This window comes from Calypte anna, chromosome 3, assembly GCF_003957555.1.
Source record: "Calypte anna isolate BGI_N300 chromosome 3, bCalAnn1_v1.p, whole genome shotgun sequence".
In the NCBI taxonomy this organism is placed as follows: domain Eukaryota; kingdom Metazoa; phylum Chordata; class Aves; order Apodiformes; family Trochilidae; genus Calypte; species Calypte anna.
Genome location: NC_044246.1, coordinates 80,780,316 through 80,807,962, shown reverse-complemented (window position 1 = coordinate 80,807,962; position 27,647 = coordinate 80,780,316). Strand labels below are relative to the sequence as shown.

General features: G+C 39.8%; 1 protein-coding gene across 1 annotated transcript in view; it reads left to right on the top strand.

Moving 5' to 3' along the window:
* Positions 1-27,213, top strand: part of SNAP91 (synaptosome associated protein 91) — a 68,022-nt gene extending 40,809 nt beyond the window's left edge. The window contains exons 13-26 of the mRNA XM_030448033.1: positions 3,131-3,307; positions 9,418-9,525; positions 10,069-10,335; positions 10,545-10,622; positions 10,727-10,798; positions 11,238-11,321; positions 12,206-12,289; positions 18,154-18,291; positions 19,569-19,718; positions 21,078-21,108; positions 22,329-22,440; positions 25,400-25,483; positions 25,554-25,658; positions 27,119-27,213. Coding sequence (XP_030303893.1) covers positions 3,131-3,307; positions 9,418-9,525; positions 10,069-10,335; positions 10,545-10,622; positions 10,727-10,798; positions 11,238-11,321; positions 12,206-12,289; positions 18,154-18,291; positions 19,569-19,718; positions 21,078-21,108; positions 22,329-22,440; positions 25,400-25,483; positions 25,554-25,658; positions 27,119-27,211 — 1,583 coding nt within the window. The 3' untranslated portion in view covers positions 27,212-27,213. The remainder of the gene's footprint in view (positions 1-3,130; positions 3,308-9,417; positions 9,526-10,068; positions 10,336-10,544; positions 10,623-10,726; positions 10,799-11,237; positions 11,322-12,205; positions 12,290-18,153; positions 18,292-19,568; positions 19,719-21,077; positions 21,109-22,328; positions 22,441-25,399; positions 25,484-25,553; positions 25,659-27,118) is intronic.
* The last annotated feature ends 434 nt before the right edge of the window (positions 27,214-27,647 follow it).

The window sequence follows — 27,647 nt, the reverse complement described above, 5'->3', positions numbered from 1 at the left end:
TTTGTCAGAAAGTTACCAGTATTCCAGGGATCTAGGGAACATCTCTGCACAGAGATGTTGAGGGAGCTGGGCCTCTGTCATCTGGCAGGGAGGGTAAATGGGGAGCTCTTAATAGCAGCCTACAGCTACTTGAAGGGCACTTACAGAGCAGAGCCAAGATTTCTTGGAATATGTTACTTGCTTATAATGAAGGGTAATAACAATAGATTGCAGCTGCAGAGGTGATTGGACATGAGGAAAAAGTTATTTTACTTGGAGGGTGGAACAGTACTGGAAGCATATCCCTGATGTGAGCTAGTGGGACTCTCCATTCCTGGAGATTTTTCAAGACTTGATTAGGCAAAGCCATGACTGCTCTGGTCTGATGTTGGCTGTAGTTTTGTTCTGGGCAGGAAGCTGGACAAGATGACCTTCCTTCCACCCAAGACTTTTGGGAGAATGTGTTACAGTGCCTCCTTGCTACTTGAGCTTCTTCCTTACCTGCAACACTCTGCAAGTTAATGTGAGAGTGTTCGTGAGAAAGAAGTAGTAGGGAGAGGAAGCTGGAAGAATTGCTGCAATTCAGAATAGCTAGGAAAATGTGAATACCAAAAATACTTCAAGATGGAGAACCAAAACTCTCTTTAAATGTCATGTAAACCTCAGGAATAAGTGTCACCAATTAAATAAAAAACAAACCCTTCTTTCTCAGTCTCACTGGCAGTGCAGTATCTATGTATTCTGGCCCACTCTGTATTCAATATAGTGCTCTGTATATTTAATGGTACCACAGTACACTATAATTTGTTGCGTGCTCAGTATATGTCCAAATGTAACAAATTATCATGGAAATGAACTATAAATTGAAAATCTACACTTCGGTGATTAACTGGCACGATGAAGGTAGGGTAATACATTCCCCTCAGCATACTGCAAGGTGAATGTGAATAGAGGCATTTGGCAGGCAAGCTAGACTGTAGTATTACAAAAAATACAGTAGGTCAAATTCTGCATCCTTGTGAGGGCTGACTCTTGGATATAAAAGCAAATTGAATTTCTGCTCTGAAGTACTTTGCCGTGTCCCTTAGAACATGGATTTGCTATTAGTATTGTTATTTTAATATTACTTTACAATAAAGCATTGGTTTTAATCCTTCCCCTATTTAAAAGTAAGTGCAGATTACCATGCTGGATAATTGTCATTTTACTGTACTGTGATTGCTAACATAGCTGAGTAGCAGAAATGCATTGAAAAATAAGCTGATAGAAGGTAAAAGTTTGCCAACAGTTGTTTATTTCAGGTCTAGCAGTCCACCTGGCATGCAGTAATGAGATACTAGAGTGCTGCATTTTTAATACACTGTTACACTCTTTGAGAATTGTATTTTGACTTGCCTCAGCTTGTGCAGTAAGCTTCAAGCAGAGTTCTCCCAAGGAGCCAATTACAAAAGTACCTACATGTGGTTGCTTGGTTTTTAACAGATGTTGTAAAATAAAGACAAACTTGTGAAGACTGAGCTGTGCTTGCTCAGCGTGTTGTGCTTTTTATGTGCTGACCCACAGCAAAGCATCTGGACTCTCTCCTTTGCTGTTCAGTGTGGATCAGATGAACCCATGACCCTGTTAGGTGTACAATTAATGTAGGACCAACACAGAGCTACAGGTTAATAAATAGGTAGTTGTGCTCAGACTGTTCTAACTGCAGTACAAAACTGTCATAGGCAAAACTGGTTAGTTTTCAGGTTTTTATAACTTAGGATTGGTTTTGTTGTTTTTTTTTTTTTTTGCGTGTGTCGTCAAAGCTTCCTCTGCCTTTGTGCTCTGACACCAACATGTAGGAAAGTCTATCATTAAAGATACTTCAGTAGCCTCTAAAAAGAGTTAAACCAAAGTTGGAACAGAGCCAACCTGCTCCTGCTGTCATTTCTATTCCTTAAAACAAGTACAGAGTTGGTTAGCTGCTCTCCTATTTTTTAATTATTTTGGCTTTTGCTAAACAGTTGCTAAAACTCAAATACAAGAACCACAGTCTTTCTGCCTCTCAGAATATACCTGGGGCAGTAGGGATGCCATGAATTGTATCCTGAAGTAGCTTAATGCTGTATTTGCAAGCTGCTCTCTGCTTGACTACCCTGGCTTCAGTGCCAGTTTTGTGAAGATTTCTAGAGCTGATGGGTGGATCACAACAGCTCACTTGGGCAGGGCAGTAAGCTGAAATCTGCCTATGTTTAATGACCATAATGCTGATTTTATTTGGCTGCTTTCTGTCAACTTTGGTCTAGAAAATACTTGCAACTATGCAGAATTATCTGGAGATTCTCTGTGGTATCTGAGTATATTTTGCTAATAGCTCCCAGGTTTAAATAAGCTTCAGCTGTGCCTGTTTGCTGTACTTGTACATGAGCACTGGGGTTCCTTGGGGCTCAGTCTTCCCATGTTTGCTTTCTATTGGTGCTTTTAGGCCCAGAAATTGCATGTAACATTTTCAGTGTTCTCAGGGCATTATTAGCTATTCATAAACTTGAAAGAAGTCTACCAACTCCTGGTGTAGCTGTTTGGCACAGCTAAGCCAAATGCAGGAGTGAACTAATACACTGATGAATTGAGCTTCTAAAAAAAAGCGATTTCTGGCTTGACCATGGGGTAGGAGACTTTCCTTTCAAACTTTACAGGCCCCTTCTTGGTTCTCTGTTACAGTGTAAGAAAAGAAAACCAGTTGCATAAAACAGAAGGCATAAATATTGTGTCTAATGTTGCTGCTTAGATATTGAGGAACTTAGATACGTGAAACCTATGTACTGGTAGAGGTATTAAACACAACGAGCTTTGTCACGTAACAGAAGCTGCTTGAATGTTGGAAAATCAAGTAGAGAAATTATGTTTAACCCAGGCATGTCACTTAGAGAATTAACATGTGGCTAATGAACATCTTCAGTCTGGCAGTTCTACTAATTGGTCTGTTTCTTTACTCTGCTGTCATATTAATGGACAATCACTAGACCTCTTGGGAGAGGGTGAGTACTGCTTTTGATTTCTAAGACTTTTGAATGTTAAGACTTCTTACTAAACGCTCCATCTTTCTGGAGTTGGGTGATTGTGGTCTCTCTCCCTTACTTTTCCTCTTTGGTCTTCATTACATGGTTTCATATAGATAATCTGGCTGCACTTTCTGGTGTTACCTCTGAGCCACAGATTTCAGATCCATTTGCCCCAGAGTCCAGCACAACTACTGCTGCAACTACTGATACTACAACTACTTCAGCTGCTGCTGCTGCTGCTACAACTACAACTGCTCCTGCTGCCACTGCTGAAGTGGATCTCTTTGGAGGTTAGTTTGGTTGCTCTACTGCTCTATGACAGCTTGATGAAGCACTATTGAGTTCTGTTATTGTAATCTAATTAATGATGCCAGAGGTGCCTGTGTGTTGGATTCTAGATGGAACAGGAAATATAAACTGGCCAACTACCTGTTTGTCTGCAGTGCTTTTTTGCTGATAGGCTCCTCTGCACATACATGGAAATGGACAACTGTATATGCTAAAGGCTGAGTTATATTATGGTTGAACAGCTAAGAACTTGAGTTTCCAGGTCCACACTGGTGTAAGCAGGTATTCTTTCCACATTATTCAGTAACTATGCACTGTGCTATAATTTCTGGGGAAAGCAGTTGTGCTTTCATAGTTATTGCACTGGAGAGGGTGGACATGGCATTTTCCTGCCCCTTCACTACATCACATTTGAGCTGTGTTGTGTTTCTTTTGGATCTTTCCTGTAAATATGGTATTGAGACAGCTGAAATTACTATATTGCCACGTTCTTGAGTCTGAGTTGTATTTACCATAGCAGAAACAGTAAATTGAAGTGGCAACGAAGTGTGCCAACTGTTTAACTAATGTATAGGAAACATGACTTAGTTATGCTCTTTCAGTCTCTAATATTAGCTTCTAACCTCTTGAGTGAGAATGAAATCCCCCCTTGTGTTTTGAGTTTTCTTGTCACTCCCATGGAGTAGGAGGCTTCTCAAGAGCATGTCAGAAATTACTGCTGCTTTTCAACACCCTACCAGGCCAGGTTAATGGAGAAATACTCTGATCTGCAAACTACAAACATTTTTGAAGCTACCTGACCTGCATACTTCCATTATGGATTACTTACCATGAGTACTTCCAGCATGACAGTGGATGTCAGGAATCAGTAGCAGCTTACTTGCTCTCAAAGCTGAATTCCATGATGTTCTCTGTGTCTTTATCACTTGTAGTGCTAGGAGTGCTGGAGAAGCCCCATACATAGACAGTTTGACTATGAAGGTGTTTCCTGAAGACTTAAAAGTTCCTAATTAGAAGGTTTGTTTAGGACCAACTTCAACACATTGCACCAAGATTTCCCAAATGAAATTGATAAGCTGTAAGAACAGGAGTACACCTACTACCTGCTATTTCTCCTTTTAAAGATGAATAATAGACCAAGTGCCCCAGGTACAAGCAGTTCAGAAGGAATTCTAAAATTGTTGTGGGCAGCAGTTCTGGACATCATGAGGAGCAAGAGAGAGTCTGATATTCACTTCTTGTAGAAGCCAATACCTGTGCTTATTTACATCCCTGCAGATGCAGGGTGTGAAACTTCTGGTGTGCAGGCACTGAGGTCAAGGCAGTCTGGGATACAGCACCTCCAAATTGCACTATTAATTTAGTTAAAAGATTTTTTTTTTAATTAAAGATAGTTAAATGACTAGAAATCCCCATAAACTTGGAACAGGATTAGAAAACCACCTTGATATTCTCTCAGTACTGCAGCAGCAAGTTGTACCTTTTTTTTTTATTTGACCTTTTTCCACTATTCTGTGCCTGAAAAAAAAGGCTGATATCAAATCATGTATCTAATGCCATGTTTATAAATTGGGAAGAGCTGGATGGTTTTTGGTTTCTGGAAATTTAACTTACCACCAGATTACTTAGTGGCACATGTTAAGAAGTAGAATTGCCTTCATTCTCCAATGTGGGAAGGATTTTACTTTTGCAGTATCCAGACTTCAGTGACTTGATCTTTTTAAAAAAAAGAACGTGTTTTGTTGCTCAAATGCTATAAATCTCCAATGGATTGTCTATTAGTTGAATAATGACTCTTTCCTGGAACACTTCTGGAAGAAGCAAGGTTTTTATTTACAGTAGCATTAAGTTTCTGAATTTGAAAACCTCTAGTTTTCAAGAAAAATGCCTGAACATACTTGACAGTGAAGGTAATTTTGCAGTGCACTGAAGGCACCCACAGGCCTGACCCTTTTAAGATTTTGGAGCCCATATTGAACTTTCATCTCCCTACTCACTGAGCTTTTTGTTTCTTCTCTGTTTTGGTTTGGTTTGTTTTTTTCTGAAGCCTCTGCTCTAAGTGATGTCCCATGCTAACAATCTTTGTTACTTTTAAGATTTACATCCAGTGCAAGAAGCATTAGTTTTTGGGCAAACAGGGCTGCCTTCTAGCTTTTGCAGTGCTAGGCATGCCAACACTTCATCTCAAGTAGGTGTTTGAACTTTGAGGTCTGCTAGAGGATCAGGATCTTCAGGATCCTGATCAGGATCACCTTAACTTTTTGCAGCTTGCCAGATCTTATTTGCTTCACATGGTTCCTTGTGGTAGGGGGAAGTACAGGAGTGGTGATCTCAGGAGAGAATGGAGGGAGTCTGCAGGGAGGAGTAGCTGGGAAGGAAACTGAAAACTTCAGGAGAAAGGCAGCGAAGTTGATGGAAGAAGCAGGCGAGGAGACTTTGCAGGAGTGGCTGTTGACTGTTGCGTTCTTGCACCATATCACAGGTACTTGAGCTGATAGGAGCCTGCATGCTGCCTATGACAGATTTGTCTTTAAGAGGAAAAGCAGCTCTGCATTTTGTCCTCATCTCTAACATGGTCTTGGAAGGCAGATGAAAAATGCAGGACTGATCCAGGATAGCTTTTTGAAGAATTCAATCTGATTAATGGGCTAGCTTCCAGTTACCTGGGCCAACTTGAAGAATTCCTTATCTTGTTACTAAGAGAAACCAGAGGAGGCTGTTTTCAAAGTGCAGCTGTAATCATTCCTGGGAGGGAGAAATATAAGTGTAGAAGAAAAGCAAAATATCTTGAAATGCTATGTATCTCAGTAATATAATTTGGATGATATTTTTGGACACTGGTGATGTGTCCTTGAGTTACATCCTGTTTTGTGATTGTGCAAATGATAAATCATGACAGACACTGTGCAAATGTCCATTATTAGGTGTTCAGATTAGGGGCAGAACTATGGTTTCCCCTTTAATGGAACTGAAGGCAGAGTGGTCAAGCACTTTTTGGCACTTGAGGGCTAATGAGTGGCCCTTATGTTGGAACATGCTGGCTGAGCAAACTAGCATGTATTTTGAAAACCAAAAAGCAACAAAATACATTTCCCATAATTCTTATTCTCTAGCATTGACCCTAGTGGAATCTTTCATATTAACTCAGGTCATGTTCTCAGTTGTAAAAAGTAAAAGTAATGAAGGGTGACTGATGAAGAGAGGAAAAACCTGTGGAAACAGAAAGAAAAGGATTTTCACTTGTACAGTTCAATTCTATATTTCCTGTACTCGTGACTTTCCATAGGGTTTTTCATATGTTGCATAATACAATAAATTATTATATATCAGCTTTATCACAATGTGTAAGTAACAATTGTCATGTATTGGTGCCATAGCATCATATAAAGCCTGAGTTTATGAAATTAAATCATTTTTCAGGAACATTTATTTTGCTGCAAACAAGATGTATTGAAGCCCTACTTCATTATTTCAGGATTTTAAAAAGACCTTGTTTGTGCATCATTTTATTAAGAATTGTTTTTATTTAATGATGTAAGTGTTACACAGTACATAATAATACTTGTCACTTGTATTAGATGTTCCATGCAGTGTGAACTTGCAGAGTTTTCAGCAAGATGTCTTTCAGTATTCAGGCTGCTGATAAACCCAAGTGAGGATCATGCAGTACTTGATGCTAGAAGTCAAAAGCTAGATTCATTTCTGAAGCAGAAAATGCACAAATTTAAGGAGTAAGTTGAGTTAAAGATATTAATTGCTTTATTTAGAGGGATAAATTAGTGCTGGGTGTGCAAATGTAGGGTTTCTAAGCCCATATGGAGAAACAAAAAAGAAAATAGGATGAAGGGGAACAGTTTCAAACTGAAAGAGGGTAGATTGAGGCTAGAGAGTAGGAAGAAGGTGAGACTGTTCTGTGAGTGTGGTGAGACACTGGCACAGGTTGCCCAGGGAAATTCTGGCTGCCCCCTCCATGGGAGTGTTGAAGACAGGTTGGATGGGGCTTTGAGCAACCTGGTCTAGTGGGAGGTGTCCCTGCCAATGGCAGGGGGCTTGGAACTTGTGAGTTTTTAAGATCTCTTCCAACCCAAACCATTTTATGATGAACTTGAAAAAAAGCAGCACAACAAACAGCCCTTGGTTTGGACTGTGAGGTGTAGGTCTGTCTGTGCTCATATGACTTTCTTGAACTTGTCAGAGCAACTAATATTAATTATTCCTGCTATTTTTGTCCTTTAGGTTCCATTATGAACTTAGGTATTTATCCCTTCTGCCATTTAAGTCAAGTATGATGCTAAAGAAAGTGGTAATACTTGGCAACCACCTTCCTCAGAGTGGCAATAAATAATGAAGTTAGTGCCAAGCTAGCTCTTCTCTTCCATCCCCAGACAGAAGGAATTTGTGTATGTGGAATTTCCATACTCTACATCTGGACAGGACTAAGTGTTACTCTGAGGCTGAAGTAGTCCCAACATAGATCTTGTAACTAATTTTATGCATTCTAAAATCCCACTTCATATGAACACTGGAGAGACTATCCTTTCATGCTGGGAAGTAATTCTAGGTAGTGCCAACCAACTTGTGTTCTTTGGACAGAACCCAGCATGGCCCTCTATCTGAAAACTGGCCTGTAGAGTGAAACCCAACAAACATGAGCATACGTGTGACATACAATCAAGTAGCACAATTCCAAACTATTCAGTCCAGTTCTGTGTTGAATGTCTTCTGTGTGGTGTATTCCAGTGTCTGGTATACATACAATACTGTGACAGTTGACTATGATTTTTTTTTTTGTACTTGGACAACTGCCATCCAGTTTTGTTGTTGAACCTTGTTACATGAAAAAAAAATAGAATTGTATTTGAAATGGCTTAATAGCAGGCCTTTTTTGCTACTAACTCATTTTAATTCTATTGTACAAGACTAATGGGCTTTCATATCTTCTGCTGAAGTGTCAATGCATGTTCTTTTGAGCTTTTTAGATTAACTGGCACAAACTTGTTTTTACAATTGTTTTGTTAATTTTAAGATTTACACTCAAACAAAGCATGTTAAGCTTTTTTCTGTGCTAGTGTGACAGTGCAATTGCAGTATTTCCCAACAGATTTTTTTTTAACTTGCTAACTCTGTAGCAGTAGAAAACTGGCATTTGTGAGCATCTTGAATTATTTTATCTTCATTGCGCAGTCTTCCTGTGAAGAAAATGCTTACCTATGAGGCTAGTCCAAATGGCAATGTCCATTAGGACTACTTCATGGAATTAAGAGCTGCAGATGGTGGTTTAAGCCTAGAAGTAATGCTGTAAAAGCTTACAGCTTGAAATTTAAACAGATGTCTAAGCAATTGGCAAACAAAAGCAACCAGTCAAGGCAAACTCATGAGCAGATCATTCCAAAAGCCCTAAACATTTCTTTTCACTAATTTGATTGGTTGTCCTAGAGGTGATCCTCAAAGAAGGAATGACAAACTATGGCTGACCACTAGTTAAAGTGAACGTTCTTGATATGTCAGAAGCAAGATGACTAAATATAACCTATGCATCAGGTTATGGCTTCAGAAAGACCCAATTGGAATACTGTTAAGAAACAAGTTCATTTTCTCGGATATTGTGTGACTGACTTGGCTGAAAAGGCAGAATCTCTGCCAGTGGAATTGGGTTGTTATTTATGACAGTGCTTAAATTTGCAAAGCACTGTGCAGGTAAATTCAGAGTTATAGATTAATCCCATGTATTATGGGGTTTGAGCATGCAAGTTACTAATACCTTTATTAACACCAATTTACTACCATACCTCTGCTCTTTCTTCATTAGTTAGTTTTGGGTAGTACATGGGCATGCTTGTCTGAACCCTTATACAATGAGAATAAAGCATTTTTTTTTAATACTCAGTGTACTTCCTTGGAGCAATCCAAGAAGCTCAGTCTTGAAACCTGTCTAGAACTTGCTCATGTGGGGTTGGGGGAGACAGAGCATTTTGCATTGCATGACTTTGCTGTCAGAGTAACAACATTCATGTTGTATAAGGGGGTCTACCTGTGCAATTTAACTTGGTTCTTTTACTATATTTTTCTTCTCTTTATCCTTTTTAATTTCTTTTCTTAAACTGCACCCAAGATGCCTTTGCAGCTTCTCCTGGGGAAGCCCCTGCAGCAGCTGAAGGGGCAGCAGCACCAGCTACCCCAACCCCTGTAGCAGCAGCTCTTGATGCATGTTCAGGAAATGGTGGGTTTTATGTCATTAGATAGTTTCTTATTTTGCTGTTGTTTTTTTCTGTTGGTTTTGTTTTGTTTAAACTACATGGCAGTGTGTTTTTCTGAAATTTTCATAGTATTTGCAATTGGTCAAAACAAATCTTAGGCTGGAGAGCATGCTTAACAAAACTTTGTTTCTGAGACTCAGTAACTGTGCTTAGTCAGTATTGGTAATAAATGATTCTGGCAGTGCTGACTTCTGTAACCTGTAGCCATTTAAACTGAATATTCTTTCATCATATTTCCTTTTTTGGCCTTGTCAAACAGCCTTTGAAAAAGTCTTGCACTTTAGTAGCTAGACTGCTCAGCCTTTCTGATGGTCTTTGTTTTAGAAAAGCATAAGTAAGACATCTGGATGACTAGGCTAGGTGTTAGAGCAGCCTCCTCTGTGTGTGTGTGTGTGTGTGTGTGTGTTTGCAGTATGTGCATTGCCTGTAGTTGCTTTGTTCTTGACTTCCTCCCTCAGTGATCCTAAGTATGCATACACATATATTTCCCCTCTCCTTTTTACAAGACCCCTTTGCCCCATCCGAAGGTAGTGCAGAGGCTGCTCCTGAGCTGGACCTCTTTGCTATGAAGCCAACAGAGACTGCTGTTCCTGTAGTTACCCCTACAACTAGTGCAGCCACTCCAGTTCCTGCAACAACTCCTTCTCCAGCTGCTGCTGTTGCTGCTGCTGCTGCTACTACTACTGCTACTACGGCTACTGCCACTACCACTACTGCCACCACTTCTGCTACCGCCACCACCTCCGCTCCTCCTGCTCTAGATATCTTTGGTGGTAATTTTGTTTTTAACTCTTTGATTCTGGTGGATTGATCTGTCAGGAGTGTGCAGAACAAACAAATCATTGTTGCGTGCATGCTGTGTGCTGGGCTTTCAAACTAGAGAGCCCGTAAACTCCAAAGATGCTGTGCAAAACTTGAAAGTTCTGCTTTCAGTCCTGCCTTTGGAAAACGAGTTAAAGACATGTTGTGTTCTTGGCTTTAGATTTATTTGAGTCTGTTCCTGATGTACCTGCAGCACCTAAACCAGATGCTACTCCTAGCATAGATCTCTTTGGTACAGGTAAAGAAATAATTCTTCCAATACTCTGCTGCTTTGATACTCTGCAATGGTGTAAACTGTCTTGAGTGATACTTAATTCTCATTTTTACTTTCATTTCGGGAAGATGCTTTTTCATCTCCACCACCTGCAGCTTCTCCTGTGCCTGAGAGTTCTCTCACTGCTGACCTCTTATCTGGTGAGTACTTGTCTTCACAGGCCATCCTACAGGCTTCTATGTTTTTGGGTTTTTTTTCTCAAGAGTAAATTTCCATTTTTAAGCTGAAATATAAAGTTGTGGGTTTGTTAAAACTTTGGTCACAAGATTAGCAGCGGCTGAAGATAGATACCATAACATGGCTGATTCTGAATGCTGAGTAAGTAATGTTGTTGTTGAGAGGGTAAATCCTCTTCTTAAGCAGAAGAAAATTGTTAATAAACAATTTTTTATTTAAAGAATTGTGGTTTTCAGTTGCTGTGTGAGAAATGTAACCCTTTCTGTTTGCAGTTCTGAAAACTGTTACCTGAATTTACTGACCCTGTGGTTCTAACTGGTGGAGCCCATGTGGCTTTGGAATATTTAGCTATCATTGTTGCCTTGCTGATACTAAATATTATTTATCCTATGCTTACTGCAGTGGATGCATTTGCAGCCCCCTCTCCTCTACCCACTGCCTCTCCAGCAAAGGTGGATTCTTCAGGTGTGATTGACCTATTTGGTGGTGGGTATTTTTCCTTCCTCACCACTTCAAAGTTGAATCACTTCATTTCAGTTACCTTTGCGCTTTACAAAAGCTGTGGGTTTCCCCTTCTCACAGCTTTTACTGTGTAACCTTAAGGCTCAGACTAGCATGGCCATTTCTTCATACTGCACAATAATGAACTGCAAGTAAGCTGTAAGAGTGTTCATTTTGTTGTCATGACACTTGCCATCCTGTCTTTGGTCAATGCATGTGTGGCTCTTCCTCTGAGGTCCATGGAAAGTCTATTTTGTGGGGTGTTTTTTTTCTTTGTTTAGTTTTTTCCTCTTTTTTTTTTTCCTCTGATCACTCTGTTTTCTCTCAGTCCCATTTCTCAAAGCAGCTGAAGTTTTGAGGGTGACTTGTCTCAAACTGGTTATCTGACTCGCAGGATCTTGGTTGGATTTGACAAGGTGGAAATTAGGATGAGCACAGCCAACTCTTGGGCTGTTGTTGAACATGAAGGTTGCAGTGAATTTTCAAACATGAGTGAAATACTCCTCTAAAAAAACCTTAAAATGAGTCAGTTCATTCTGGCTGGAATTACTTCTGTCTCATCTGATGCATTCGTCTCCAAAGGACTTAACCCTCTCATCGAGAATGCAGTGGTTTGTATGGGATTCCTGAAAAGGGGCCCAATTTAAAAAAAAAGTTTCTTTCAAGTGCTGGTTTCTCACACCTCCTTTTTTCCACCTGAGCTTTGCGTCCATAGTACTGCTCTACAATATATCCAGGCACTTTCATTTTCTTATCAATGAAGTTATCCTTTTGTCATTTTTTATGTAATATAAGTCACAAATTGATGTGGTTTTTTTTTTAAATTGAAATACTTACTTTTTCTTGATGCTCTCTGGAATTCCCTTTAGATGCTTTTGGAAGTAGTGCTTCTGAATCTCAGCCCACAACCCAGGCTGCTTCTAGTTCCTCAGCTTCTGCAGACCTACTTGCTGGTAATAAAGAACTTCTAAAAGCTTGTTATTTTAGAGAAAAAGTAAGAAATGTTTGAAAAAAATGAAATCCTTTATGTTCTTTGGGTTTAAGTGGACTTTTGCAAGGGAACAAAATCCTGGTTCACAAGCTTTCTGAGTACTTTAGACAAATGAAACTACATTTATTTATAGTGGAGACACTAATTCCTTGATTATAATCTTCCCTTGCTTTTCCTTTTCCTAACTCCTACAGAAGCCTTATTTTTCTGTAGTGTTCACAGAATAGGATTGTTTCTTTGGCTGACTGTAGCAATACTTTAGTATTGAAGGCTATGCTATTCCTTCTTACTCCTAATTCTTTGTTTCTTGGTTGATTTAATTGAGACAGGTTACACACATTTACATTAGATGCATGAATGAATTTCTGGGTAGCAGTCGAATTTAGGCAAGGAGAGCCTTTCTGAGCACGAGGCATAGAAGTTAGAGAGATTCTGTCCTCATAGCAAGTGGAGAGGGCAGTGCTGAATGTGGCATCACTGTCATGCCTGTTTCAAAGACTGAATCAACTCTGTTGTTGTAGCCTGCATCCTACTTGCTTCATCTGAATTTTGTTTTTACCAGTATCCAAAATGAATGCTATGCTGTGTATTTTAGTGACTGCATTTATTGTGGTAAACAGTTGTGACTCCTCCCTATCCCATTTCAAAGCTCATAGAGAAAAAGATCCCTGTGTGTCTTTCTTAGTTTTAAAAGAAACTTAGGTTTAAATGTATTTCTGTTTTGAGGAACACTTGGCTTAGTTTCAATTGTGTATGTGAAAGACGAATTTGTCAGTAGAAGAGGTTGATAGGTTCATTCATGGATTCAGATATAATTGTTAGTTTCATGTTGTACCTTTGGGGCTTCAATTCTGAGTAGTAATCTGCCCTTGATGCAGCTCTAGGTATGGTGAGCCCCAGTGTCAGTTGCTCTCTGCATGCCTGCAGGTCTCTCAAACCAGTTTGCACTATGTCAGAAGTCCAACCCCATGTATGTTTTGCCTTTATATGCTTGTGAGGGATGCTCTGGTGTATAAAAAATGGATAACATAAAGTGATGAAGCCTCAGTATGTAATCTGCTCGAAGTGGTGTGAGTTGGTACAGGTGGGTCCTTGAAGCCATCTCAAAAGAGGACATTTTTACTAGCACCTGCTTTTAAGTGTGGCCATTGCCTAGTTGTGCTGCAGGAAGGTAGTTTAGAGAAGAGTTATTTATGTGTGCTCTCAATTTGTTCTGTTGCTGGCAAGCCAGCTACTTAAAGTGAGACATAATGTGTAAATGCATCTGATAGCTTTAGTACAGGCAGCTTCAGGATTTTATGGTAGAAGACCACCTTTTGTTTTCATATTGCTTCAATAGATCTTTGTATTAAGTTAGCCTATGGATACCTTCAGGCTGGATATCAGGCTTTAACTACTAGATTCTGAAGCATACCAGTCATTTGTGGTTGTGGACATTACTGGGGAACTGCAGGCAAAGATGATGTTGGAAAGAAGTTAATCCTGCTTATGCAAACATTACAATACAAAATATTTTATGTCCTTATCTGTATCTAAGCTTGAATTTTGGTAGGAATTATGTTCCAGATGGCTTAAACTACAGCAGTATGCTCTCTGAATCTGATGAGTTGCATTAAATGAAAACCTAAATTATAAGAGGGTTGTCATAACTCAAAACACTGCAGCAGACCTGAAGCAGTTAGGGTGAACAGGTGATTTTAATTCTGCTGTTGCTGTTGTTATATACATTCAAAAAGGCTCTCGGTAGATTTGAGTCTCTGTTTGGCAGATCTAGAGGCTCTGTAAACATCACAGCATATTGCTAAGCATTTGTTTACCCTCGATAATGGCAGATGTATAGCCTGCAGTGTAATCCAGTTTTAAATTTAAGATTGTCCAGATTTTATATGGTGGCTGAAGGCTTGTCCTCCATGGTTTATGAATGTTTGGTTATACTAAGTGTTTATATGCATAATGTTACAAGTGTACTTTTTATGAATCATTGTCTTAAGTGTTTTGCTGTCAAAATAAGTTGCTGGCCTTCTCTCACTTAGGAGATGTGTGGGGGTTTTTCATACTCTTCTAAGGTTCTCTGCAGACAAGACTAAAACTATGCTGACTATGACAATCTAACCACTTTCCTTTCTAGATCTTTCTGTACAATTAAACTGTGTGTGTGTATCCTGCTATGTACTCTAATATCATATTCTTAGAAGAAATCTTATATCAATGCATAAGTAAAGGCAACCTCTAAATTGGGCAGCTGGGGGTTTCCAGACAGCACATCTCAGTAACTTGGTTGCTGCTGTTTCTGCAGACTCGCCCTGGGTCTCGTGGAAGCTCTAGACAACGGAGCTTAAACTGCTGAAGCTTTTTTGTATGGCATCTCTGCCTGATGTTGCTCTTAAATTGCACAAGAAGCTAAAAGCTATTGGATTAAAGCCAAGCATCATGCAAACTTCACCTGAAGCTGGGGAGGACTCTCTTCTATATTTGGACATAGACACTTTGTGGGGCTTTGCAAAAATTTATGTAACTTTCTAAACAGAGCCTTATAAGTGGATGTTGTGTCATGCCCAGCTGCAAGCTACTTGTTCTCAGGATGTGGCAAGGATTTAGCTGAGCACAGGGTTTTTAGGTGACTCCAGTGCTTTAGGAATTACAGCTAAATTCAGTCAGCTGTTTTTATCATCCCTGTATCTTGTCAACCTGCTACTGGTTTGTTTCTTTGGAGATGAGTACCTGTTTGCAGATAGTTGAATGGATGGAGCTTTGTCTTGGGACACATGATGAACTGGGGAGAGAGTTTGTAGGTAGGGATCAGAGGGACAGGGCAACACTGGTCATGGGAGGGGTCTGCTACAGCCCACCTGATCAAGGAGAGGCAGCAGCAGAAGTCATGTGGGCATCTGGAGGAAGCTTCATCCTCACTTGCTTTGGCACTCATGGGCAATTTAACCGCCACAGTTATGTACTGGAAGGGCAATGTGGCTGTGTGCAGGTAATCCAGGAATTTCTGGAGTGTATTAGAGATTCTCCAGATGCAAGTGATCAAGATGTACCAGGACAAGCTCAGTGGAGGGCCACTGAGGTGGTCAGTGGTGCACATGACATTTGAGGACAGGCTGAGAACTGGGTCCATACAGCCTTAAGAAGTCAAAAAGCTGTCTAAACTCCCTCACTGGAGGATACTGAGAAGACTCACCAAGTTCTTTTTGGAAGAGTGCACAGTGACAGGAATAAAAGCAATGTAAATTCCAGTTGAAAACAAAATGTTGAGATACAACAACAGGACCCTCAGAGAGGTGGTGAAATCTCTCCTCTTGGAGGTGTCGAGGCAGATCTCTGGGTAACATGGTTTGTTTAGACTGACTTTGAGCAGGTTGACCTTTAGAGGTCAACCCCAGTGACCTGTGACACACCTGCTTCAAAAACAGAGCTTGGAGAGCTGAGGGCAGATGTCTGATCACAGTGTGCTTTTTCAGAATCAGCATCTGTGAGTGTATGGCTTGCTGTAGTAGAATTGGGGTGACAAAGGTTTCCTGGTGCCACAGCCCTGCAGTAGGCCTAATAAACACAAGGAAGCTCACCCTGGCTTTTGAACTGCTCTGATCTTTGGACTGCTGCAAGCAGGCTGCTCTACTTCCCTGGCTCCAGCCACTGCCCTTGGTATATGAGAAGGGACCAGTTACAGTCTGAGCATTATCAGATATTGCCTGCCATCTCTTAAGCTTCAGCTGAAGGATGTAATTTAGAAGGGTTTCTGATCAGGTTGTGTTCCCCTAGAACTGTGTTTGCTGTCCTCTCCCAGCTGTGTCTGGGAGACAAATCTGTCTGAGGAACAAATCTATATTTGTTCATATAGATCAGGCATTCCACAAATGCCTGTCTGCTGCCCAAAAAAGCCTGTCTGCTGGTGGCTCAGAAAGTTGCTGGCCCGGTGCCCAGGACCCAGTGGCAGCCCACCACTCCCCTTTTGCTACCAGGGTTTTTAGCTGAATTCAATTAGCTATTGCTGGCTGACTTCTTCTCTTCTGAAATGCATATCTGATGTGTAAATAACTGGTGCTTGCATCAAGTGTGTTTGCATACATTTGTTTGATTCCTTCAGCATTTCTTAAGTATTTGGTGTTTAGTCTTACTCTGTTCTCTGAGAAAGCAAAGGTTTCAGGGAGAGCACCTGAGATCCCACAGTAATTTTTCATGTAGTTGATGCTCACAATTTGAGCATAAGGTCTATGTTGATCTCTGGTCTGTCTCATAGTTAAATATCTGGCAGATGCTTGATTTCATAGATGGGAAGTGTGCCATTAGCACTGTCTGTAAGATGTCTGCATAACGTACTGTAAGATATTCACCCTGTGACCATGGAAAGCAGTTTGCATAAAAAAAGCTGTAGATCTTCAGAAGTTTCTTTATTTTTCCATATTTAAATAGCTGAATTTCCTACTGAAGTGGTAGCTTATGAAAGAAAAGGAAGAGATACATCAGTTGACTGCTTAAACAAGCTATCTTTGTACTTGTGGTACAAACTATCTCAGTAAGAAAAGAGAAAGTAATGATAAAGGTTTAATGTAAATTCTAAATTGATAAAGTCTATTTGGTACTTAAATTTCAACACTGTGATGGAGTAGCATGCTTAATTTTTCAGATTTCACCCCCCCCTTAAAAGATCTCCATTTACTTTGGATTAGAATACGACTTAAAATGGTCTCTACGGATTGGAAGAAAACTATCTTGGGGAGAAATTTGAAATGAGTGAATGTTCAAGATTGTGTCTATAGATAGCGAAGGACACGTAAGGACGGTGGATTGTGAGGCAGAACATTCCCTGAAAAGAAACTAAAGGCAGTGATAGTGATGTCTCATCACTGTTTTGTGTTTAGCTGTGGTAAAATAAGACACATCCTACTCTGATGCAGAGGAAAAAAGTGCAGACTGCCTGTTGTGCAGAGTGCTTTTCCTGCTATATCTACAGAGTTGCTGCTGGAGCACTGAGCTCTGATCTGATCCTTCCTATGCAAGGGTAGCTGGTCAAAAAACAAAGCTGAAAGACTGAAGATGTAGTAAAGAGGTCTCAGACATCACTGTCAAGAAGAGGTTGAATAAGAGGAATGGCTCGTAGACTAAAAAAGAATTGAGAAAGTGTCATAAGTATGTTGTCATTTTGACAGACTTTGCAGCTTTAATCTGTAGAATAGACAAGCATAGGAGTGCATTGCTTGTAGGCTAGAGGGTTTCCATGGGTAGAGTTTATTTATATAAATACAGGGTTGATAATATATACATTAAGCTTAATCATGGAGAGTCTCCAGCCTACAAGCAGTTCACTTTTGGCTGCTGTTGACCCTGCTTTGGCATGGGCAAGGGACAGAAGCTTGAAGACACCTTGATGAGGGGAACTAGGATGTTTGAAGATGGTGTGAGAGGCTAAATTGGATTACTAAAACACTGCTATAGAAGTTGGTGGGTAATCATATTGTTTTCTCAAGTTAGTCATCTGGTTTTTCTCTAGTAATTCTTGTGTGTTAAATTCTGCCTGTGAGATTACTTACCTAGAATGATAGCAGGTAGCAGTGGAAGAATGGTGTTCTCTACTCTGTTGGTCTGCCTCTGCAGAAATTTAAATAGTAAGCATTGGAGTTTTTATTGATGACTCTCACAAAATCTTAAATTCCCTGTGTCACATACCAAGGATGCTTATGTAGTAAGTACTGAGGTGTTTACAATGGTCTAGTAAGAATTGTCTCTGTCATTCTGCCTTCTATAGACCAAATTTCTTTTGTTAAACACAGCCCAACAAAACTGACTCTAATGCCCATACCTCTTTTATGTGGCTTTTTCAAGGCTTTGGAGGTTCTTTTATTGCTCCCTCTCCATCACCATCCCCAGTCACTCCAGCTCAAACCAGCTTACTACAGCCTAACTTTGATGCAGCTTTTGGGACAACAGCTCCAGCAGCTGGCAGTTCATTTGATGCATCAGGTGAGCCCTCGTGTTTCTTCTGTGAATTTACTAAGATGTTTCTCTGTTAGATGAGTTAATGACACCATACTTAGGCTCCAAGTACAAGCAATATCAGTGATTTCCTGGTTCTTTTTTTCTACTGGAAGAATTCAGGGTGGTGTTTAGGCTGGTGTGTGCCAGGAGCTCTGTACCCAGTGTTTATTCTACCATGTCAGTAAAAACCAAACTAGTGTAGACATCGTCCTTGCATGTGCTTGACTGCATGAATCAGGAGTTCTGTGAGGAAAACACTGTTCTATAAATCAAGTACATAGGCAAGTTGTCTTGCTGCTGCTGAAGCTATTCTTGAGCTTGCATGGCACCTGAAGGTACACAAAACAAAGACTGAGGTAGTGTTCTTTGCCTGACTATAAGCTTAAACTTTCATCACTGCTATCATTTTGTTTGTATCTCTTCCATTCTATATTTTCCATGCTGGGTCCTTGCTACCAACTTAAAATTGGTGAGTTCTGCCATTGTACAAGAAAAAAAAAAGTTGAAGTAGTACTGCTGCTTGGTTATTTGGTTGCTTGCCAGTGCACATGCTGCCCCTTCTTGTTGACTTAACGTTAGCATGTACCTCAAATACAGATCAGAAGATAGAATGCTGGCATGTGTTGTATTAGGCAGTTTGACTTCAGGGGACCTAAAAATTAACTTCTGAGTTAGATGGCTGGACTAATGAGGCTAGCTCTGTCACTGTGAATGGTTCTGGTTTCTTCTGATCTCATAAGATGTTAGTAGATTTTACTGATTTCCTGCTACTTGCAAGTGAAGAGTAGTAATACCTTGAGTCATTAACTCCTGTTGCCATCAGATGTCAAGGTATAAGACTGCTTTGCCACAGTAATTCTGACTGGTGTTGTTGCAAGATGTTCATTTTAAAAACCCTTAAATGAATATCTCCTGACAAATGTGTGTGCATCTGATACCTCTTTAAGGAGGGCTGTTAAGAAAAGTGTCTTGTGGAAGTGGTGCTGTATTTATGTAGATTGAACTGTCCAGTTAAAGACTGTTTAGGCATGTGCTCTCATGTAAGTTCTGATTAGTATAGCTCTTTCAGGATTACTGTACATTCAGTGTCTAGTAGAATGACATGCATGCCCTTGTTGGCATTACTCTTAATGTCAAATGGTGCTTTGGTAAGACTTGTGACGTTGTGGTGTGTGCTACATTTGTTGGAGCAACAGCAAAGTGGCTGGCAGTGTTTTTCTTACCACAGCTGCTGTTCTAACTCACTTTCCTTTCACTTCCAGTGTTTGATGGCTTAGGTGATCTTCTTATGCCAACTATGGTTCCTTCTGGTCAGTCTGCAGCACCTTCGACCCCAGCAACTGTCCCTGCTTCAGCAGCAAGCAAAGGCCTGGGAAGTGATCTTGATTCATCTCTTGCAAACTTAGTAGGCAGTAAGTGACAAACGTTGGTTTTAAGTGAAGTGGCTTACAATTATGTTGCTTTTCCATGGTGCCAAATACCTGTCTATTTTAGGTTGCTTCTAAGTCCTCCTTCCTGGGCAGAATAGGGAAGCTATGCACAGGAAAAAGGCTTAATTCAGATAGTTGGTAGTCTGGGTTCATAACTTGTCCCTCTTTGTGCCCAGGATCTGAGCCAAAGAATGGGATCTCTTTGCTAGGTACCATTTGTCATCTGTGAACAACTCAGATACATTAGGGAGTATATCAGAATCTTAATGGATTTGCACATGTGTAATAACAAAGGTGCAAGTTGTCCAGAGCATGATAGCACTGTGGAATTTAAGCAGAAAACCCAGTGGACATAAATTTATTACTTCCTGCTTAATGAGAAGTAGAAGCAGTGGCATGAGGAGTGCACGGAAGTTGAGAGCAAGTGGTCTCTCAGAACTTTTCAAAACATATTCTTGAAAGGCAAAACTAAAAAAAAAGATTTTTTCCTGTAGTAGGAAAAGGCCTAATGCCCTTATAACTGCAGATCAGTAGTTGCAGCCCCTTCAAAAACCTAACAGAGGCCCACCTAGGCTAAGGTGTAATACTACTGAAGTTGTACTTAAGAGGATTGTATAAATGGAATACTTTGTTATTATATGTAAATACACCACAGCAAAGATAAAACTGATCTGATGATATATACTCTACTGCTAAGTGTGTGGGGAAACTACCACCTGTAGAAGCCAGCAGGACTCTTAAATTGCTTGAAATCTCTTCTGCATATCACTTGGTATATCCAAATTGGAAGAGAAAAAAAATCAAACTTGGTGATTTGTGATTTACAGGACTTGCACAATTCACATGAGAAGAGTAGTCTTTTAACTTTTGCTTAACATTTCTTCCAAAGAGTAATTAAGGAAAATTAAGTTTCCATGTATAGTACAGCAGATAAATCAGTGCAAAGCTTCCAAATAACATTCAGATTTATGTGTATGTATGTGGCAAGCAGCTTTTATTTCTGTATGTGTAAGAGGAATGGAAACTAGTGTTGTCATTCATGGCAAATAGTTGGGTGCTCTTAAAAAACAGCGTTTTATAGCCCTAAACATACTATAGCTTTGGTTTGCTTATGGAGCAAAAATGGCTTCCTAAAATACAAACCCTGCAGGGGAACTCAAAAGTTTGTTTTGAAGAAGGGGTAGGTGTGGCCAGTCTTCTGATGCTCTCTACCTGAGAACAGCCAAAACTTCATTACTCTGTATAAGCCCCTGTGCAATAAAGTGTGAGCTGTTACTTTGATATGCTTTAATTTACTAAATAGATGGCTTCTTTTTCTCCTTTTTTTCTTAAAATTTTCAGATCTTGGAATTTCTGGTACCACTTCAAAAAAGTAAGTTCAACTTTGTTTAAGAAAAAAGAGTAAGAGGTTTTTGACTCTTGTGTAATCTTTCATCTGTCTCAGTGTTTATTAAGAATCAATTAATTGGTTCTGTAATCCTTCTTTCCTAAAAAATCCATTCATAAAAATTCTGGAAGAAGCATTTTATTTATATACAGGTTCATTGAATAATAATGGTTAAATGTTCCTGATAGGTTTTAAGCTTGCTGGCTTTAATCTGAGTCATAGAGTAATTTTTTTTCCTGTAAATTGCTGATACCCACAAAATTTTAAATGAAAAAATCATCCAGATAATTAATTGTATAGCTTCCCTCAGTAATCCAGGCTAATATGTAATAGTTTTGTTATCTTTTTACAGACGCTGGGTGTGCTTGTCCTGTAGGCATTGGAATACTTGTAAAATAAAAAAGAAGTTCATTCCATGCAGTGTAAAGCTGCTTTTTGCAAGAAGAGATATTTACAGCATTCTGTTTATTTTTTCATATATCTTCTTAATCTAACTGATTGCTTACTTCTTTGCTGAATCTTCCTCTGTATTCAAGACCAGTTTATGATGTGTATACTTCTAAATGTTTTTTGCCTCTGTGGAGATGATAGAAGGGATATGTATGAACACATCATAAAGTTTATCCCCAAAACTTAGCTTCTTTCACTCTACCTCATTCAAATGGTGTATCTTATTCTGGATAGAGCAGCCACTAACAAAACTTGGTTTTGCAACAACCCTTTTATTCTATGAATGATTTGTTTCTCTTGTATCTATCAACTTTTTTCAGAACTTGAATGCTTTCCTTCTCCAGCTGTCTGAGCAAGATTTCCAGCAATGAAATGACCTTTCAAAGACTTCTAGCAGGCAGCTGTACTGCCTGGCCCCAGTAGAATAGGCAGTAGCAGTCCCTCTTCCTACTTTGCAAGGGTATATGCAATAATATGTTACCTTCAGTCAATACTAAGTAAAACTTCTCTTTAATTCTCACCACAAAGGCCATAACCATGTAACTGACTTTAGTATAGAGAATACTGGTGTCTGCTGCTAACAACCCTTGAAACTGAGTGGCACTAAAAGCATATCTTTCTGTTAATAACTTAAACTGCATACACCATCAACTAATGTAGCTGCAAGCCTAATGTTAATGTATACTGGCAATAGGTTTTCCTTTTTGCTGTGAGGGTATGTATATAATATCCCTGTCTCTCTCCCTCTCTATTAGGGGAGACCTGCAGTGGAATGCTGGAGAGAAAAAGTTAACAGGAGGAGCCAACTGGCAGCCAAAAGTAGCACCTGCAACATGGTCAACTGGGGGTGTTCCAGGTGCTCCATTGGTAGGTGGTTCATCCAGCCATACCTCTGCTTTGAAACCTCAGTATTTTGTGAGACTGTGCAAACATACACATAGGCACTCCTCCTGACTACTTCAGTGAAAGTTTTCTTCTGTATAAATGAGTATTTCAGGTCACATTTTTGAGACCAGATTTACAGCTGACATATCAATCGTTGACTTCAGGTGAATGAAAATACACTGGCATATGTGCTGGTGTAACTCTACATGTGTACTTGCATCCATGGACTTATCTAAGTGTGTGGTTAGCTGTATAGGTCTTACCAGCTCTGGGCTCAAGTCACTTATCCAGAAGACAACAGTATAGATTCAAAGCTGAATTACTGGAAGGAGAGAAAATAAATAGGTTTTTCTCAAACTTTCTTGTGTCAAGTAGATTGAAAGTCTACACAATATTCATACAGACCAAGTGGTGGGTGTTATGTCAGGATTGTTTAGCAGGGTAAAACAGTCTATTGGTAAAGTTAAGTTTGCCCTTTAAAAGGTATCAGAAGGCACTAATTCTCAGCAAAAAGGGTTGAATTGAGCTAGTTATCTAAATTTGACACAAGAGAAACTTGATTATGAGTCATTTAAAAGAGTAATCTGAAGAGGGGTCATGCCTCATCTCACCAGAGTAGCACAAGGCATAAAACATTTTCCATTTGAAAAAAGTTGGGTTGGGAAGGAAAAGACTGTCAAGGGGAGGCTTGGACAGTTCAATTGTCTGCTGCCACAGCCACATATTGATGTAACTTACGGATGTTCCAGCTTGTTCCTTAACCTTATGAAAGCTACAAAAATTGCCTGAACTTGGTACTTCATTGAATGTATTAGTTGTAACATCAACCTTTTTTTCTTAATAGAAAGGCTGGGCAATACTGTACAATGTAAGTGGGTTGTTGTTTTCTTAAAATATTTTATCTTACTTAACACAAAGATACTAACAGCACCTCACCTGCACTACAGTTACTACCACTGGCTTAAAACTAGCTACCTAACATGGCTCTTGGACTGTCTGTCCAGCAGATTATTCTCAGGCAATGTGCTGAATGTGGTAGTAGTGATTAACAATTCTCTGATGTAAGTTTGAAAATCATGGCTTCACACTGTCTTTGCTTGACTTGGATGTGAACTATCTGGTGAAAGTACTACTTGGCATTTCTAACTTCTGTCACATCAGCCCAAACTTGCAGTGGTTTTACCATTTGATAAGTAACTAGTCGTTCTGGAAAGGTGGGTGGTTTTGATAGCATTTCATGAAACATGGATGCTATATATATATTTCCCAAAACTCATGCAATTAGGTAATTTTTGAAACCAAAGGAAACCAGATTGGCAGGAGACCAAAACAGCTTAGGTCGTTGTAGAACCACCTAAAGTTTTGGTCACTTTTTCCCTTCCTTGTGTCCTTGCACATTCTGGATTGAAAGCAGCAGAATTTCATAAAAGTCCATTCCTTTGAGAGACCCTAGTGCTTTGGAGGGATAAACAGATTCATCTGCCTACCTGGATTTTGAGCTACAGTGTGTTCCTGTGACTGCAGTCAGGTCACTGCCTCTGAAGTCATTAATCCATGCCTCCCTCTTCCTTGCTTTCCATACGTGAGTGTCCAGATGTTAGTTTGAGGAGAACTGTGCTGCTAGTGAAGCAGAGCTTTTGATTGGAGTATTCCCCAGAAAGCTTTCTGACTGGAGAAGAAGTTCATAATTGTTAGCTAGAAACTGTAAGGTCTTTTGCTGAATAATGAATCTGGAACAGGTTATCTCGAGTTGTCTCCAGTTTCCTAAGAAACTGGCAGATTGTGGTCTGGAAGCAAGGATCAACCAAAAGTGCTAAACGCATCATTGACAGAAGCAGATTGTGCAGGAAGGAATTACAACAAGTCTCCAGAGAGATCTCCACTATCCTTTGAACTGAAATGTGCTAGCTTCTCCCCCAGAGTAGTGGGATGTAGCTGACTCAAGGTAGGAGGTAAGGATGTGGAGGCTCAAGCATGACACTACAGCTTCTGTAATAACTTGAGAAATTGTGCCTCTATACTTAAGCATTATACATGAACATATACGAAGACATTTAATGAGATTCCTAAAAATCCTACTACTGTTTTCAAATCCATTCCTTGACTGCTTCCTGCCTCGCTTCAAGAGCTGTTAATTTGGATGTTGTATGACTCTCTGAAAAGGAGAGACTTGGCAGGGCCATAAGAAGGCTCTTTATATGGGAAGTGACAAAGGAACCAAAAGGGGTAATGAGTAGGTTTTGCTAGGTAAGTGGGGTGGGTTTGTTCAAAGATGCTGTTGTGCTGTATAGCCCATCAGACTGCTAAACTAACAGTTCTCTCTTCCTGAATCCTAGAAAGAGGTAACTTTTTTGGGTCTCATGTTATTTGAGCGAATATCGTAAGTTAAGCATATGAAAAGCATAATAAGATAAACTGAACTCTCCTTAGTAAAATTTGTAATGGCTGTGATTGTGGCTTAAGTGCCTGAACTTATTCTTCAATTTATATGAATCTCACTGCATACAAAACATTTCATTTTTTAATGGGAAACTAATTATAGAAGTTACTTCCCTTAGCTTTACAATCTGCTTAAGCTTTTACTAAAATACGGTGCTACTGCTGATGCTGTAGTTGCTATATTAGAATGCTTTCTTACACTATGTAGAAAGTGGAGGAGAGTATGCATTTTCTTGGGCTTATTTTAAGTTATACTGAGTAAATGGACTCATTGAGAGAATGGAGTCTGTCCTCCTTGCTTTGTGAAAAAGCAAGCTGAGCATCAGTGCAAGGACTCACTCATCTCTCTCATTCTTTAAAGCATCATGGGTTTGAGGTTAGGTATTATCCTACAGTCCTGCTTTCTAGAACAACTTTGAGATTGCTGGATACTCTGTGCAGTTTCCAGATAGCTGGTGTTAGAGATTCTTGCATTTTTTAATTTTTTCCAAAATTTTTTTAGACAGGAGCTGTGCCTCCAGCAAGTGCTGTTCCTGCCACAGGAGGTACTCCACCTGTCCCACAGCCAGGAGCAGCTTTTGGGATGGTGAGTCCCTTTTATTACACTGCTCTCCTTTCTTCACCTAGAACCCTACTGACACTTCATTAATTTCCAGCCCCCAGCAGGTGCAGGTGTGCCCATGATGCCCCAGCAGCCAGTGATGTATGGGCAGCCTATGATGAGGCCACCCTTTGGAGCTGCCACTGGCCCTGGTGTACAGGTAAGTATTACTGCTAGATTAATGTTGAATTGCTCTTAGTTTCTCTAGAAAGTAGCTTGTATTTATGCATTATCTCAGTTCTTTAAATAAGATTTCTTCTAATATCGGCTCCCTGACTTGCAACAGTTCACATGAACAACCTTGATTTTTTTTTTCCAGTTCCCATGTATGAAATCAAGGGAACAGGTTTGAAAAGTCTCCCACAGCTACCTACATCCAACCAACATCTGTCTAGGGGGGGATATTTGAGTAAAGCTCAAAGTGAAGCTGATGGGCTTTCTTACTCTGTTCAGTGCTTGTAAAAATTTACTAGAGCTGCACTCAGCACTTTCCCTTCCAAGAGATTCCTCAGAAAACCAAACTTCTGCTTTCAACAAATCTCAACTTTTACTAGTTCTTGGATGACAGCTGTTTCTCAGTAAATACAATTTTAGGCTGGTAGCTTTTGCTGGGTTTCCTTCTGTGCAAAGCAACTGCATTCCAGTGTGAATTACCCAAGTGTATGTAACATTGGAGTGCTCAGGATCATGTGCCCTTTTCACAGCCATGTGCAAATTTAAATAGTGTGGAGTGAAGTTTTCATTCTAACTTACATTTTAGGTGGAGGAATGCAAATGAATAATCATAATCAGTCATTCTGTATTCATTTGTAAGTGGAAGATCCATCAGTGCCATCACTGCTTCAGTTGTCATGTTTTTAAACTAAGTTTACCTGGTGTAACTTTGTGACAGTCACAATATTAGCTAGAATAATATTATGGAAGGCACAAACATCTTTTTTTCTCAGAGGAAGGTTGTCATCAAGGTTCCATGGCTACATATAAAATACCTCTAGTACCCTTAGTAAGGTAGGGGTGGGGTTGAGTAAGGACAGGAGGGGAGAACCATTTGGCTTCCTAGTGAGAAGAGTTGCATGGAACTTGAAAAACTGACATTTTATGTGAATTGGCTCATGTTTTTTTAAAACCTAATAGAGGAAGAACCGAGTATAACATAGTCATGTCTTCAGAATACTTTGAACTCCTACTTACATTACTGAGGTAGAACAACTTGCGCTTAAATGCCAGTCTCTGGGATTTCCAGATGTACTCTTCTGCACCCTTCACTCTGCTTATTCTACACCTTGGTCTTGAACATTTAACAATGCTTAACTTCTGTCTGGGCTGATAATCCTAACACCAAACTGTCTTACAGAGGGAAAGAGCTTTGAAGCTACACTAATTACAATATGCAATGTCTGTAGCCTTGTCCATTAAACCAGCCAAATATTGTTAACCCTGTAGTAAGGATGGAGTCTGAACAACACTTGAGCAAGATGACAGCAGGCTGAAAAATGAGAACTTTGTATGCTTACAATATGCTTGTGTGAAAACCAGCTTGTATCTGCCTAACGCTTGTGTATCCTTTCTCTGCTTTGTCTTTTGTTTTTTTCTTCTGCCTTCTTGGCTGGCATCTGTTAGCTTTCTCCAAGCCCAACTCCTGCTACTCAGAGTCCCAAGAAACCTCCAACAAAGGACCCATTAGCGGATCTTAACATCAAGGATTTCTTGTAAACGCTAAGGTATTCTGTGACTGCCTGCCCAAGCATGGTAACCCACTGGTTCTGGCATGCAGATGTGGATTAAGCCAGTGGATTAGATATGACTGATTAAATTGTAGCTGCACACATAGGTAGAAACGTGCACTGATAATGTGGTGGTTTAAAGAGAGAAAAAAATTGTCCACACTTAATTTTAGCCTGAACTCCTGATGTTAGGCTACTTTTTTTTGCCAAAAGTGACTGCCAGGAAAAGTTATCTTCAACCTATAATTTCCATTTTTTCCTGGTTTTCATTTTATCCAAGGATTTATGTTTGTTTGTTTGGTTTTTTCCCCTGAAATTAATACTTAACTAGCATTATAATAGGTTACAAACACCAGGGGCAAAACAGTACTGAAGAGGCTTGTTTGAGTCTTGTGAGTGTGGAACTGATTTGGTATCATAGGAGT